Raw genomic sequence first — 13895 nt, 5'->3', positions numbered from 1 at the left:
TCCATCTCAAAAGAAAAAAAAAAAACTAGCTGGGCGTGGTGGCAGGCGCCTGTAGTCCCAGCTACTTGGGAGGCTGAGGCAGGAGGATCGCTTGACCCTGGATGGCAGAGATTACAGTGAGCTGAGATCCTGCCACTGCGCTCTAGCCTGGGTGACAGAGCAAGACTCCATCTCAAAAAAAAAAAAAAAAAAAAAAAGGAAACTTACTTTAAGTAGTGATGGAGTCTCACTGTTTTGTCCAGGCTGGTGTTGAATTTCTGGCTTCAAGTGATTCTCCTGCCTTGGCCTCCCAAAAGCCGGGGATTATAGGCATAAACCACCAGGCCTGGCCAAGAGAACAGTAATATTATTTATTTATGGAGTCTTGCTGTGTTGCCCAGACTAGAGTGCAGTGGCACAGTCTCAGCTCACTGCAACCTCCGCCTCCCGGGTTCAAGTGATTCTCCTGCCTCAGCCTCCCGAGTAGCTGGGACTACAGGTTCGTGCCACCACACCTGGTTAATTTTTTGTATTTTTATTTTATTTTTGTATTTTGTATTTTTATTTTAGTTTTTTTTTTTTTTTTGAGACGGAGTCTCGCTCTGTCGCCCAGGCTGGAGTGCAGTGGTGTGATATCGGTGAGCCGCAACCTCTGCCTCCCAGGTCAAGCAGTTCTCCTGCCTCAGCCTCCTGAGTAGCTGGGATTACAGGCACCCACCACCATGCCTGGCTAATTTTGTATGTTTTAGAAGAGATGGGGTTTCTTCATGGTGGTCAGGCTGATCTTGAACTCTTGACTTCAGGTGATCTGCCCGCCCCAGCCTCCCAAAGTGCTGAAATTACAGGCATGAGTTACCGCGCCCAGCCCAATTTTTTGTATTTTTAGTAGAGACGGAGTTTCACCCTGTTAGGCTGGTTGGTCTCGATTCTCCTGACCTCGTGATCTGCCTGTCTTGGCCTCCCAAAGTGCTGGGATTACAGGCTTGAGCCACCGCGCCCGGCCAGTTTTTTTTTTTTTTTTTTTGAGACGAACTTTCACTCTGTTGCCCAGGCTGGAGTGCAGTGGTGTGATATCGGTGAGCCGCAACCTCTGCCTCCCAGGTGAAGCAGTTCTCCTGCCTCAGCCTCCTGAGTAGCTGGGATTACAGGCACCCACCACCATGCCTGGCTAATTTTGTATGTTTTAGAAGAGATGGGGTTTCTTCATGGTGGTCAGGCTGATCTTGAACTCTTGACTTCAGGTGATCTGCCCGCCCCAGCCTCCCAAAGTGCTGAAATTACAGGCATGAGTTACCGCGCCCAGCCCAATTTTTTGTATTTTTAGTAGAGACGGAGTTTCACCCTGTTAGGCTGGTTGGTCTCGATTCTCCTGACCTTGTGATCCGCCCGCATCGGCCTCCCAAAGTGTTGGGATTGCTACAGGCATGAGCCACCGTACCTGGCCCAGTAATTTTTTAAATGTCTCAGAACATCCACCAAGTCCAGGCTGTCCTAGAAGGACTGGATCGGAGTCTGTGGAAGGAAGGACTGGGCTTTCTGCTTCTGCTGTTCCTGAGGGTTCTGATGCTTGTTGCTGCCTGTGTGTTTCTGGACGCTGGGCTGGCAGGACAGGATCAGAGGCGGCGTAGCACTCTTGGCAGGGATGGGGCCAAGGTGGGGGAAACGTGCGGGTCAGGGACCCCAGGCTCCCTTCTGGCCATCAGTAGTGGAGTTGTACCTCCTGGCAGGGGAGACCTTTCTGTGCTCCGTGTTGGTGACAGGACCTTGTTCTTTGTTTCTCAGGGCAGTTGGGTGAGAAGCAGGTTCCATCTTCAACCTCGGATGATCGGGTAAAAGACGAGTTCAGTGACCTTTCTGAGGGGTGAGAGAAGAGTGGGTTTAAATAGCCTAACGTTTCTCCTTCAAAAACCAAACAGCCATCATAGGGCTAGCTGCCCATGCCCTGGTCCCAAACTAAGCCATCATAGGGGCCGGCTGTCTGTTCCCTGGTTGGGACGCGCCTCCTCTCGAGGTGGGAGGAGAGGAGGGGCTGGGGAGCTTCCGAGGCTTCTTGTCTCTGATTGGTGGTTTCCTGGGTGCCAGAGGGCACCGCCAGACCTGAGGCAGCTCCAGAGGGAGCTTGATAGGGTTTCTGACCTGGAGCAGCCTAGAAGTGAGTTTGTTGAAACCACTCTGTGGCTGGGTCCTGTGTTTCTGCTGCTGTTTTTCTCTTTTAGGGTTATAGTTTTGTGTTCGCTCCAGCTGTTTCTGGAGTAGAGGAACCCTGACTTTAGCCCTTGACTACGACACTGTTACGACTTGAAGCAGAGGCTCCGTGAGGAGGTGTTGGAGGAGGACAGGCCTCAGAAGGGACCCCATCAGTGTCTGCAAACTCCCTGGGCCGCCTCTGCCTCTCAGCCAAGTGCCACTCAGGGCAGTTGTGCCAGGCTGGGGTTTGCACCATTTCCACTCTCTCCTGTCAACCTTGGCTGCAACACAGACGCACCTCATCCAAATGAGGACAGCCCAGTTTGGGGGGCAATCCCAGTGGGGTGTCCAGTGATGAAATCGGGCAGGTGCCAGGAGGCACCTGGGCTGGCTAAGGCTGTCCTCAAGACCACCAGGAGACGAAACCACAACTCAAGTTTTAGCATAAAGGCCAAAGTCTTTTTTTTTTCCCTTTGGTGAACTTTTTTTTTAGACTGAGCCTCAATCTGTTGCCCCGGCTGGAGTGCAGTGGCGCCGTCTCAGCTCACTGTGACCTGCACCTTCTGCGTTCAAGCGATTCTCCCGCCTCAGCCTCCCCAGTAGGTGGGATTACAGGTGCCCGCCACCACGCCCAGCTAATTTTTGTGTTTTTAGTAGAGACAGGGTTTCCCGGCATTGGCCAGGCTGGTCTTGAACTCCTGACCTCAGGCGATCCATCTGCCTCAGCTTCCCAAAGTGCTGGGATTACAGGCGTGAGCCACCACACCCGGCCAGTTTCGTCAGCTTAGAAGTGGCTCATGGCAAACCCATCAGCTGCATAGGGGTTCGCAGTTACGGGGTGAGGTGGTTGATTTTTCAAAGTCTGCTTAGCAGGAAGCCAGCTTGGAGAGCCTCCACCCCTCTGGGCTGCTGTGGAAAGTGCTCTTTCCAAGTCCAGTGTCCTGGTGCCCGGAGCGCGTGGCTTGTGGGGGTTGCTGGCTTGTGAGCCTGGTCGGTCCTTTGCGTTCGGAAATGAGATTGGAACTTTGGGGATTTTAGATTTAAGACATTTTCAGAAGAACTCAAACGTGGACATGGGGGTCCATGTGGTAATCTTCAGGCAGGGGGTGTTGTTGGAACCGTTACTGCCCAGGCCCAGGGCTTTGCTGAAGATTCTCTCTTCATTCCTAGAGACGTCTTGAGTGAAGACGAAAATGACAAGAAGCAAAACACCCAGTCTTCGGATGAGTCCTTTGAGCCTTACCCAGAAAGGAAGTAAGTGGGCAGCCCGGGATCTGCTGGAGGCATCCGTTGGGTGACCTAGACACCCGCCTGTGCCCCAGGGGCTCTCACTCCCCGCTGTGCGTACCCTCAGTTCACTCTCTTTGTGTCCGGATCTCCCAAGCCTGGTGAAATGTGGCTTCCTTCAGTGAGCTGGGAGGCAGGGGGCGGGGCAGGTGAGCAGGTGAAAAGGTGGGTCCTCCTGGTGGTTTGCAGCTGGGACCTGGTCTCAGCGCTGTGAAGTGACCAGCAGGCCGGGTTAGGGCTGCCTCAGAGTCCCAGCAGTGGACGGCAGGTGTCTCTGTTGACAAAACCCAGCCTCGTTTGAGAACGAGGCTCTCAGGTCCCTTCTGCCAGTCCTGCTCTGGGTTCACACCCCAGTGTCCCCCCTGGAATTCCCCACCCCATCGCTTCTGCTTTGTGTGCATCCTGAGGCCCGAGGACCCAGCTCTGTCACCCTCACAGTTACGACTCCGTCACTGACGTCCATGGCCAGGCAGCCACGGTCCACTTCCTTCTTGAGTCACTTCTGTGACCTTGTTTTGACTTTGTTTTTAGGGATTTATGTTTTCTCTCTTTGGTTAGAACACAGGCCTTGGTAGTGAGGGCTGGTTTTCACTTGTGCTGTTTTCTTTGCAACCCTGTACCCAGGAGTACCCAGAACACTCCCAGGTGGTTGGCGACTGACCCGGTCCCTGTCCTTGAGCATTTCAGTCCAGAACAAAGGTCCAGAGGGCAGGCGGCTCTGAGTACCACAGTCCGCCGCTGGAACCCTGCAGTGCAGACTGAGAGGTCAACTGCCCTTTGCCTTGAAGTTCTGATGCTGTTAAGTTCTGAAAAGAGAAACAGGAGCCGAGGAGGAGGCCGGAGAGAGGTCGGAAGCAGAGGGCAGGACTGAGCCAGAGGGGCTGCAGGGGCCTCAGCATGAACAGAAAACTGGTCAGGCCCAGAAAAGGTGCCCGGGGGTCCCAACCCTCAGGTTTGTTCCCAGGAATCATGGCTGGGGTGCCGCCTGGGGCTGCTGATTAGAAGCCCCCACTCCCTGTGACCCCCCCCAGGTTGAATTCAAATCCCAGGACACCTGAGAATGTTTCTGTGGCTTGCTGCCCAGAGGGTCTGGGGATGCTGGTGAGAGGAGGGCTGGGAGCTGGGATGGGAGGGGCCAGGTGAGCCTTTTCCAGAGGGGCAGATTCAGGAGGGGAGGGTCCTCTCTGCCGAGCTCCTGCTGCCGTGACAGGGACGGCGCACTCAGATTGCGTCTCTAGTTCCTCTGGACCCCAGGAGTGCAAACAAAGACGTGCTTTGGGACAGAGACACAGGAGACGTGTTTTCAGAGACCTCTAGTTAAAGGGGTGACTTCAGTGGGGACCGCTGCGCAGGAGGCAGGACTGGGTGGCAGCGAGCATGGCCTCCTGACTGCGGCGAGTGCCAGGGGCACTTGGTTCCTCAGCTGCTACAGTGAGACCCCCCTGGGAACCCAGAAGGGCCTCTGCACAGCCCCAGCCCATGTGCTGCCTCTCAGTCTTCTCGACTCTGACCTTCGTGTTCTAGCAGGCAAGCTCGCCTGCACCCTCAGCTGGGGCAATGATGTGTTAATGAGGGGTCAGTGGTTCCAGCCAGAGGTGAAGACCAGGGCCTGCGCCCTCATGGGGGAAGAACTGACAAGCAGCAGCGAGGCCTGAGCCCAGCCCACCCCGTCTGCGAGGATCCCCGTCCCAGACACACGGGCACAGAGACTGCGGGTGCTCTGAAGCCTCCTGTGCTGAGGAGGAGAGCGGTCAGTGTGGGAACCGTATGGCCAGCCACTCAACAAACAAGGGGCCATCCAATCCAGGCAGGCAGGGCAGGTGAGGGACATGCGGCCAGATCATGAAAACCAGTTATCAGGGACAGGGAGAGAAGGTGCAGCCTGTGCAAAGTCAACACAGTTCTTTTCAGTGATTTTTTTTTTTTTTTTCGGATGGCGTCTCGCTCTGTCACCCAGGCTGGAGTGCAGTGGTGCGATCTCAGCTCACTGCAAGCTCCACCTCCCGGGTTCAAGTGATTCTCCTGCCTCAGCCTCCTGAGTAGCTGGGATTACAGGCGTGCATCACCACACCCGGCTAAGTTTTGTATTTTTAATAGAGATGGGGTTTCCCCACGTTGGCCAGGCTGGTCTCAAGCTCCTGACCTCAGGTGATCCGCCCACCTCAGCCTCCCAAAGTGCTGGGATTACAGACGTGAGCCCCCGTGCCCAGCCTCAGTGCACTCTTTAAAGAGAAGGGCAGTTAGCAACAGGGTCTCATGCTCTTGCCCAGGCTGGGGTGCATTGGTACGATCATGGCTGATGGCAGCCTTGTGCGCTCAAGCGAGCCTCTCACCTCAGCCTCCCAGAGTGCTGGGATTGCCAGTGTGAGCCACTGGACTCGGCAGTGTAAATTACTTTTTTCATGCTTTTCCATATGGATTGTTCTCTTAATTTCCTTTTTAGATTGTTCGTTGATAATACATAGAAACATAACTGGGTTTTGTGTCTGGATTTTACACTCTGCAGCTTTGCTGAAATCATTTATTAGGGTTTTTCTGTATGTGGATCTTTAGGGTTTTCTACATACAAGGTCATGTCATTTGTGAATAGGGAGAATTTTTCTGTTTTCCTTGCTCAGTTACTCTGGCCAGGGCCTCCAGTGCTGTGCTGAGAACAGAGGTGAGAGAACCCGTGTCTTTTCCTCGTCCTGGAGGAAGAGCTTTCAGCCTTTCACGATCGAGTGTGGCGTCTGCTGTGGGTTTCACGTCGAGGCTTTATCATGGTGAAGTTCCCTTCTTTTCCTGAGGGATTTCCTTCCCTATCCTTATCTGGATCCAAAAAGGAACCACAAGTGTATCTCTCCTCTAAGTCTTCAGTAGACGTACACTGGACGCTTCTGCATTTGCTGGTCCCTCGGGGACTTGCCAGACCAAGTAAAATGCGTGACCCCCAAGTTTTGGAGGACAAGGTCTCCTGCCCACCATGGTCCCAGCCAGCAGCTCCAGGAACACAGGCTGGGCTCCCTGCAGCGGGGGCAGGTCTGAGGGATGCGGGAGTGGCAGCTGCTCACCTTGTGCTTCCGGGGGAACAGCACCTGTTCCTCCAAAGCCCCGGCTGGTGGCTTGAGCTTGGAATCAAGCTGTCCTGTTTTCAGAGAGTGGATTCTGAGCTTTTTCCTAGCATTTAAGGTCATTTTGATAAAGAGGTAGCCCCTTTGTCTGTTCTGCCATCTTTCCTGATATCTCCAGTGTTGGGTTTTATGTGTAGCACAGGATGAAGCTTCAGTTCTCAGAACTCACCCCTGCTGTGCCCTGCGCCTTGCCCTCTGCTGTGTTCGCCTCTGAGGCCTCCTGTCCAGAGTTGCTCTGGCTTTGGTGGCTTCAGGTAGATTTTGAGGGTCAGTCAGCACAGAAGCAACTCAGGGAAGCTTCAAAAAAAACCCTCTCTCATGTTGGAGAGACAAGAAACCTTTTTCAAATGGAGATCAGAAACCACTGAATCTGGGAACCTCTTTTTTTCAGGGTCTCTGGTAAGAAGAGTGAAAGCAAAGAAGCCAAGAAGTCTGAAGAACCCAGAATTCGGAAGAAGCCGGGACCCAAGCCCGGATGGAAGAAGCAGCTTCGTTGTGAGAGGTGAGGCCTGGAGCCCGAGGCCTGCCCTGCCTGTCGGGGCCGGGCTCCATGCCTGCTCTTCGTTGCAGGGAGGAGCTTCCCACCATCTACAAGTGTCCTTACCAGGGCTGCACAGCCGTGTACCGAGGCGCGGACGGCATGAAGGTGAGCACGGGCTGTGCCTGACCCGGGCCCCGCAGCTGTCAGTGTGAGCCTGGGGGAGACCGGGTGTTTCTGCAGAGCCTGACTCAGACTTGTGCCCAAGGTGACCGGAGACCTGGGCTAGATGTGGGGCCACACTTAGGCTTGAGACACCCCCTGGGGGTCTAGAAGTGTCTGGGAGTGAAGCTGTGGAGGAACCAGTGGTGGAGCTGGAGGAGCTGGATCTGCCTTCCTTCCAGGGGCGTCAGCTGCCACCCGCCGAGGGCCCGTGCCGCTGGGCCCGGGTGAGGCTCTGCGGGTCTCTCACTGAGTCTCTCCTGCAGAAGCACATCAAGGAGCACCATGAGGAGGTCCGGGAGCGGCCCTGCCCCCACCCTGGCTGCAACAAGGTCTTCATGATCGACCGCTACCTGCAGCGGCACGTGAAGCTCATCCACACAGGTACTGCTGTCATCAGCCTCACCGCGCGGTGACAGCCAGGGGCACGTGACCTGCTTTCCCGTCTTCCTGGTACCCATCCCCCCCCCAAGAGTTGGGGATCGTGTGCAGGTGGCTGATGGGGCCTCAGGTACTCACAGTCACGCAGGTGGATGAGGGCTAGAGTAGGGCATCCGTGTGAATCTGCCCTTTCCTGTGATGGGAGGAATTCCTGACTTCCCCAGGATCTAGGCAGTTTGTCAAAACCGACAGCCAAGCCATCTTGGTGTCCCTTTGCAAATTGGTCACTTTAGTTTTTAATTTTTTTTGAGACGAAGTCTTGCTCTGTTGCCCAGGCTGGAGTGCAGTGGCGCCATCTTGGCTCACCACAACTTCCGCCTCCAGGGTTCAAGTGACTCTTCTGCCTCAGCCTCCCGAGTAGCTGGGATTATAGGCTCCTGCAACCACGCCTGCTAATTTTTGTAATTTTTGGCAGAGACAGGGTTTCACCATGTTGGCCAGGCCAATCTCTTTAACTCCTGACCTCAAGTGATCCACCCACCTCGGCCTCCCAAAGTACAGAGATAACAGGTGTGAGCACCACACCTGGCCCAAACAAGTGTCTCTTAAAAGGGAAGGCGGGAGGTAGAAGGCATGAAGCCATGCCACCTCTGGGGAGCGGCCCGTGTGGACAGGCGGGAGGCATGGGTGGTTCTGCTGCTTCACGTGTGTGTAGCTCGTCTCATTAAGACAGGAGGTGGATGGGGGAATTGTGACTGAGGGTGCTCTGTGCCTGTCTTGTTTTTCACAGTTTCTATAATGTACAAGTTACTTTTATAATCCAACAAGGGTATGTTTTCAAAATGACAAACTTGGCTGGCCACGGTGGCTCACACTGTAATCCCAGCACTTTGGGAGGCCAGGGTGGGTGGATCACCTGAGGTCAGCAGTTCGAGACCAGCCTGGCCAACATGGTAAAACGCCATCTTTACTAAAAATGCAAAAATTAGCTGGGCGTGGTGGCGCACGCCTGGAGGCACAGCTACTTGGGAAGCTGAGGTGGGAGAATTGCTTGAACCCAGGAGGTGGAGGTTGCAATGAGCTGAGATCACACCACTGCGCTCCAGCCTGGGCAACAGTGAGACACTGTCTCAAAAAAAAAAAAAAAAAAAATTCTTTGAACTGCGTGGACCCACGTATACGTGGTCAGGGACTCGAATCCCTGGTATTCAGAGGGCTGCCTTTTCAGAAGTGCAGGTTCTGTAGGGTCTCTGCAGGGCTAACTTTGGGGCTTGAGTATGAGCAGATTTTGGTAAGGGTTGGGGTGCGGGGGGGAACCAGCTGAGGACAACTGTATGTTGATCCTTAAAATAGTTTTCCTTGGTTTTGAACTTATTACAGAATTAATAAGAATTATTTATTCTTATTTGAATTTACTACAGAAAGTCTTTTTTCATTGGGATTGATTTTTACTGCTGGATCATCTCCTGACATGCGGGTTGTTATTTTTTTGGGTTCTCCCACATCTCTCCTGATGGCAGCAGTTCCTTGTGTTTGGTTATTCGGACTCTGCATCTGTCCATTCACTGATGGTCACAACCAGCAGTTCCTTAAAAACCTGAAATCAGGCCGGGCGCAGTGGCTCATGCCTGTAATCCCAGCACTTGGGAGGCTGAGGCAGGAGGATTGCTTGAGGCCAGGAGTTTGAGACCAGCCTGGGCAACATAGTAAGACTGTCTCTACCAAAGATTTTTTTTAATTTAGTGATTGAGAAAGAGTCTCACTCTTACATGCCCAGGCTGGAGTGCAGTGGCACGATCTTGGCTCACTGTAACCTCCGCCTCCCTAGTTCAAGTGATTCTCCTGCCTCAGCCTCCCGAGTAGCTGGGATGACAGGCATCCGCTGCCACGCTGGGGTCCTTTTTTTTTTTTTAAGCAGTCTCGCTCTGCCGCCCAGGTTGGAGTGCAGCGGCACAATCTCAGGTCACTGCAAGCTCCACTTCCCGAGTTAAAGCCATTCTCCTGCCTGAGCCTCCTGAGTAGCTGAGACTGCAGGCACCTGCCACCTCGCCCAGCTAATTTTTCATATTTTCACTAGAGATGGGGTTTCACCGTGTTAGGATGGTCTCGATCTCCTGACCTCGTGATCCACCTGCCTTGGCCTCCCAAAGTGTTGGGATGACAAGCGTGAGCCACCGTGACGCCCAGGTAATTTTTATATTTTTAGTAGAGGCGAGTTTTTCTATGTTGGCCAGGCCGGTCTCGAGTTCCTGACCTCAGGTGATTTGCCGGCCTCAGCCTCCCAAAGTGCTGGGATTACAGGCATGAGCCACCATTCCCAGCCCCATTTTTTTTTTTTTTTTCCGGGACAGTGTGTTGCCCAGGCTGGAGTGCAGTGGTACAATCTCGGCTCACCGCAACCTCTGCCTCCTGGGTTCATGCAGTTCTCCTGCCTCTGCCTCCCGAGTAGCTTGGACTACAGGCATCCGCCACCACGCCCAGCTAATTTTTGTATTTTTAGTATAGACGGGGTTTCACTATGTCGGCCAGGCTGGTCTTGAACTGACGTCATGATCCGCCTGCCTTGGCCTCCCAAAGTGCTGGGATTGAGCTGTGAGCCACTGCACGAGCCCCCCATGGTGGTGCGCACACCTGTGGCCCCAGCTGCTTGAGCGGTTGAGGCAGGAGGATCACTTAAGCCTGGGAGTTCCAGGCTATGGTGAGCCATGATTGTACCATTGCTCTCCAACCTGGGCAACAGAACAAGACTGTCTCAAAAAAAAAAAAAAAAAAGGTCGCTCGAACCTGGGAGGTGGAGGTTCCAGTGAGCTGAGATTGGGCTATTGCAGTCCAGCCTGGGCAACAGAGCAAGACTCAAGTCTCAAAAAAAAACAGGGTCGAGTAAAATGTCAAGGTAGAGTTTCCCTCTGCAGGGAAAAGTGTCTTGGGGCTTGACAGCTGTGGAGGCAGCATAGGGTGAATGGGTCTGACTAGAAAGTGGTATCTCTTTGTTCGAGGCTGTGAGGTTTCCAGCCTTGCATAACCCCCGCCCTTGGGTGTGGACCCCTCTCATATGGAGATGAATTCTAGAGAACAGCCATAGCTGTGACAGTCAGTGATCTATACAGCCTTAGTGATACGGTGTCCTTTAAGAATTTGTAGGCCAGGCACAGTGGCTCATGCGTGTAATCCCAGCACTTCGGGAGACTGAGGCAGGCAGATCACGAGGTCAGGAGTTCAAGACCAGCCTGGCCAATATGATGAAACCCCATCTCTACTAAAAATACAAAAATCAGCTGGGCACGGTGGCGGGCGCTTGTAGTCCCAGCTACTCGGGAGGCGGAGGTTGCAGTGAGCCGAGACTGTGCCACTGCACTGCAGCCTGGGTAACAGAGCGAGACTTCATCTCAAAAAAAAAATTTGTGTTTAAGGAAACAGATTTCCGAAGTTTCTTTAAAAATCATCCTCACATGCACACGGCTGATGAAGCCATGACAGTGTATATCAAGCAGTTTAAAGATCTTAATAAATGCGGCCCTCAGAGGCCCCTTGCTTGGGCCCACTGTATGGTGTGCGGAAACTTCTTCCGGGCTGTGATGTTTTACGTTGTCGTCGGCGTCCCCCCGGGAGGTTGGAGCATCAGGGGCCTGGACTCACTGGACTCTCCTCTCTCAGAGGTGCGGAACTACATCTGTGACGAGTGTGGACAAACCTTCAAGCAGCGGAAGCACCTTCTCGTCCACCAAATGCGACATTCAGGAGCCAAGCCTTTGCAGTAAGTGTGAGCCAGGCCCTCCCCAGGGCTGTGGCTGGCCCATGCACCTTCTTACCTGCCTCTGTTCCCCAGGTGTGAGGTCTGTGGGTTCCAGTGCAGGCAGCGGGCGTCCCTCAAGTACCACATGACCAAACACAAGGCTGAGACTGAGCTGGACTTTGCCTGTGACCAGTGTGGCCGGCGGTTCGAGAAGGCCCACAACCTCAACGTACACATGTCCATGGTGCACCCGTTGACACAGACCCAGGACAAGGCCCTGCCCCTGGAGGCGGAGCCACCACCTGGGCCACCGAGCCCCTCTGTGACCACAGAGGACCAAGTGGTGAAGCCAGAACCCACCTGAGGACAGCAGTGGGGATGAGCACCTCTAGCAGCCTGGACTCTGCAATGGCCGTGTCAGCCTCACCCTTCGTGCGCAACTGCATGGGAGGGTCGGAGGGTGCTGCCCACCCTTGGTGTACAGCTCAAGTAGCCTTCCTCTGCTCTGGGACCAGTGGTTTATTTTCCTACAAATACTGAGTGACTTGGGGCCAGACAGTTTATAAACAATTGATTCCTTTTCCCCACTAAAGCAATCGAGGAGATTTGTAATCCACTTTTTAGTGCAACAAGAGCTCCGTGTTATGCTTGTAATAAATTATTTACAAAGGAGCTGGGCTGGTGTGCAGTGGCAGGTCCTCTCACAAGAGATGAGGCTCCTGGTACAGGTCAGCGTCAGGAGCAGCCTGCTGCCTGCTCCGGAGGGCAGTGGCCACCTCTGGGTCGCAGTCCCCACGATCAGCCAGCAGCTGTGAAGAGAGGAGCAGGTCCTCAGCCCATGCCGTCCACTGGGCCTCAGACCACAGGGAAGGGGCTCTGGCAGAAAGAGTGGAGTCGCATTGCCAGCCGGGCGGACACATGGCCCAGGCAGCTGTGATTTTTTCATGTCCCCCACGTGGCCCAAGGTGGGTATCTTGACGTTACCTCTGCCATGTGTGAGAAGCTCTTTTTTGGGCACCGAGGTATTAACTGCAGCAGAAAAAGACGAGCTTTTGTTATCAATTCCACAGGGTTGCGCTAGAGAGAAAACAGGCAGAGTCACAGGTTAGAAGACACTGAACCAGGGCTGGTGTGTCCCCCATAATCTGCATTCTGTGTTGGAACATTCTTTGGCAGAAGGAGCCTCAGGCTGCGGCGAGCTCCCCTGGAGATGGGACTGGCCCTTGCACCTGCCTGACCCTGGAGCTCCAGGCTCCTGCCGGCTGGAGGTGAAACTGTGCTCGTGTCCCCAGCCACGAAGAGCTGGACCAGCTTCAGGTACATGTCAACAGCAACATGCAGGAAGGCCTCTTCCCTGATGGCCGCGTCTTCGTGGAAGTAGGAGAGAAGACTAGAAGTAAAGACATGGTGACGAGTGGCTACAGACTGCTGGAAAGGTAGCGAGTGAGGCCAAGGGATACTGCTCATCTGTGCAGCAGAGGCACAGGCAACCCTTCCCATCTGGTGGGAGAGCAAGAGCTGCTAAGATGGGGGTCTGGGAAACACCGCCCCTGCCCTGACCATGCACGGCTGTGCCCTGCTCCCTGAGCAGCCTGTAGGTGAAGGTACCTGTAGAACGTGAAGGGCAGCAGCCTGGTATGCTGATCCGGGGCCACGCGGAGGAGGAGTCTCCCCAGCCTGAGGTCTGCAACACCAAGAGGTGGCTCAGGCAACTCTGGACGTCTCTGCCTGTTACCAGTGCTGGGGGACACCCCTGGGGGTTGGGACGTGTACCCTGGGAGGCCTGGCTCTGGGGGTGGTGCAGGGTGGACAGCCTGAGCCAAGGATACCCGGGCACCCGTCAGCAGCTGGGAGAGGATGGGGGTGTGGGGCAGAGAGAGGCAGTCCCCATGATAGGCCATTGGTCCTGGGGTTGACCAGTGAGCCAGTAAATTATCTTACACGTTTGTACTTAATCTGTCCCAACTGAAATGGAGCTATAAACTTAGCAAAAAGATAAAGTCATAAAAATGAATGAGTGAACCTCCAGGAGGGCTCGTTCTTAACCATTTGAAAGTTGCCTCTGAAAAGAGCAGCCCTCCGCATCCGCGCCTCAGCAGTGTTTCTCACCACTCTCTGTCAACTGAAAGAGTGCCAGCCAGGATATCTTCCTCTTCTCTAAACACTCGAGGACTGCAGCACAAACATGTAAAGCCTTCGATGGGTCCGTGGCACTCTGTAAACCGCAGGAGAGCAACCCTGAGAATGGCCGACCTGCTGTGCTTCCGTGGGTAGGGGGGCACAGCCCTCAGCACAGAAGAAGGCATTTCTTCTTTGCTTATTGAAAGTCTTAAAACTGGTGACAACCTATGGAAGATAACACTGGGCTTCTGGACAGAAGAGGCTCAGGTAGGAGGCCAGGGACTTCAAGCACCCACACGAAGGCTGCTGCACCATGTCCTGAAATAAGGCATTAAAAGAAAGGCCCTGCCGGGCACGTTGGCTCACGCCTGTAATCCCAGCACTCTGGGAGGCCGAG

At 54.1% G+C, this 13895-nt stretch overlaps 2 protein-coding genes across 3 annotated transcripts in view; one reads left to right on the top strand and one right to left on the bottom strand.

The window, feature by feature from the left end:
- ZNF276 (zinc finger protein 276) overlaps positions 1 to 12044 on the top strand; it is a 17391-nt gene extending 5347 nt beyond the window's left edge. For both annotated transcript variants that reach the window (XM_011927975.1, XM_011927976.1), the window contains 7 exons: positions 1762 to 1840; positions 3337 to 3420; positions 6955 to 7065; positions 7134 to 7209; positions 7530 to 7647; positions 11299 to 11398; positions 11471 to 12044. In XM_011927975.1, coding sequence (XP_011783365.1) covers positions 1762 to 1840; positions 3337 to 3420; positions 6955 to 7065; positions 7134 to 7209; positions 7530 to 7647; positions 11299 to 11398; positions 11471 to 11741 — 839 coding nt within the window. In that variant the 3' untranslated portion in view covers positions 11742 to 12044. The remainder of the gene's footprint in view (positions 1 to 1761; positions 1841 to 3336; positions 3421 to 6954; positions 7066 to 7133; positions 7210 to 7529; positions 7648 to 11298; positions 11399 to 11470) is intronic.
- Positions 11049 to 13895, bottom strand: part of FANCA (Fanconi anemia, complementation group A) — a 77381-nt gene continuing 74534 nt past the window's right edge. The window contains exons 36-40 of the mRNA XM_011927977.1: positions 13487 to 13592; positions 12986 to 13061; positions 12611 to 12767; positions 12362 to 12454; positions 11049 to 12186 (exon numbers count right to left, since the gene is read on the bottom strand). Of these exons, the coding sequence (XP_011783367.1) occupies positions 12079 to 12186; positions 12362 to 12454; positions 12611 to 12767; positions 12986 to 13061; positions 13487 to 13592 (540 nt within the window). The 3' untranslated portion in view covers positions 11049 to 12078. The remainder of the gene's footprint in view (positions 12187 to 12361; positions 12455 to 12610; positions 12768 to 12985; positions 13062 to 13486; positions 13593 to 13895) is intronic.

The sequence above is a fragment of the Colobus angolensis genome, unplaced genomic scaffold, assembly GCF_000951035.1.
Source record: "Colobus angolensis palliatus isolate OR3802 unplaced genomic scaffold, Cang.pa_1.0 Scaffold76, whole genome shotgun sequence".
In the NCBI taxonomy this organism is placed as follows: Eukaryota; Metazoa; Chordata; class Mammalia; order Primates; family Cercopithecidae; genus Colobus; species Colobus angolensis.
Note: the sequence above shows the minus strand (reverse complement) of the source record. Positions and strands in the feature narration are given on the sequence as shown.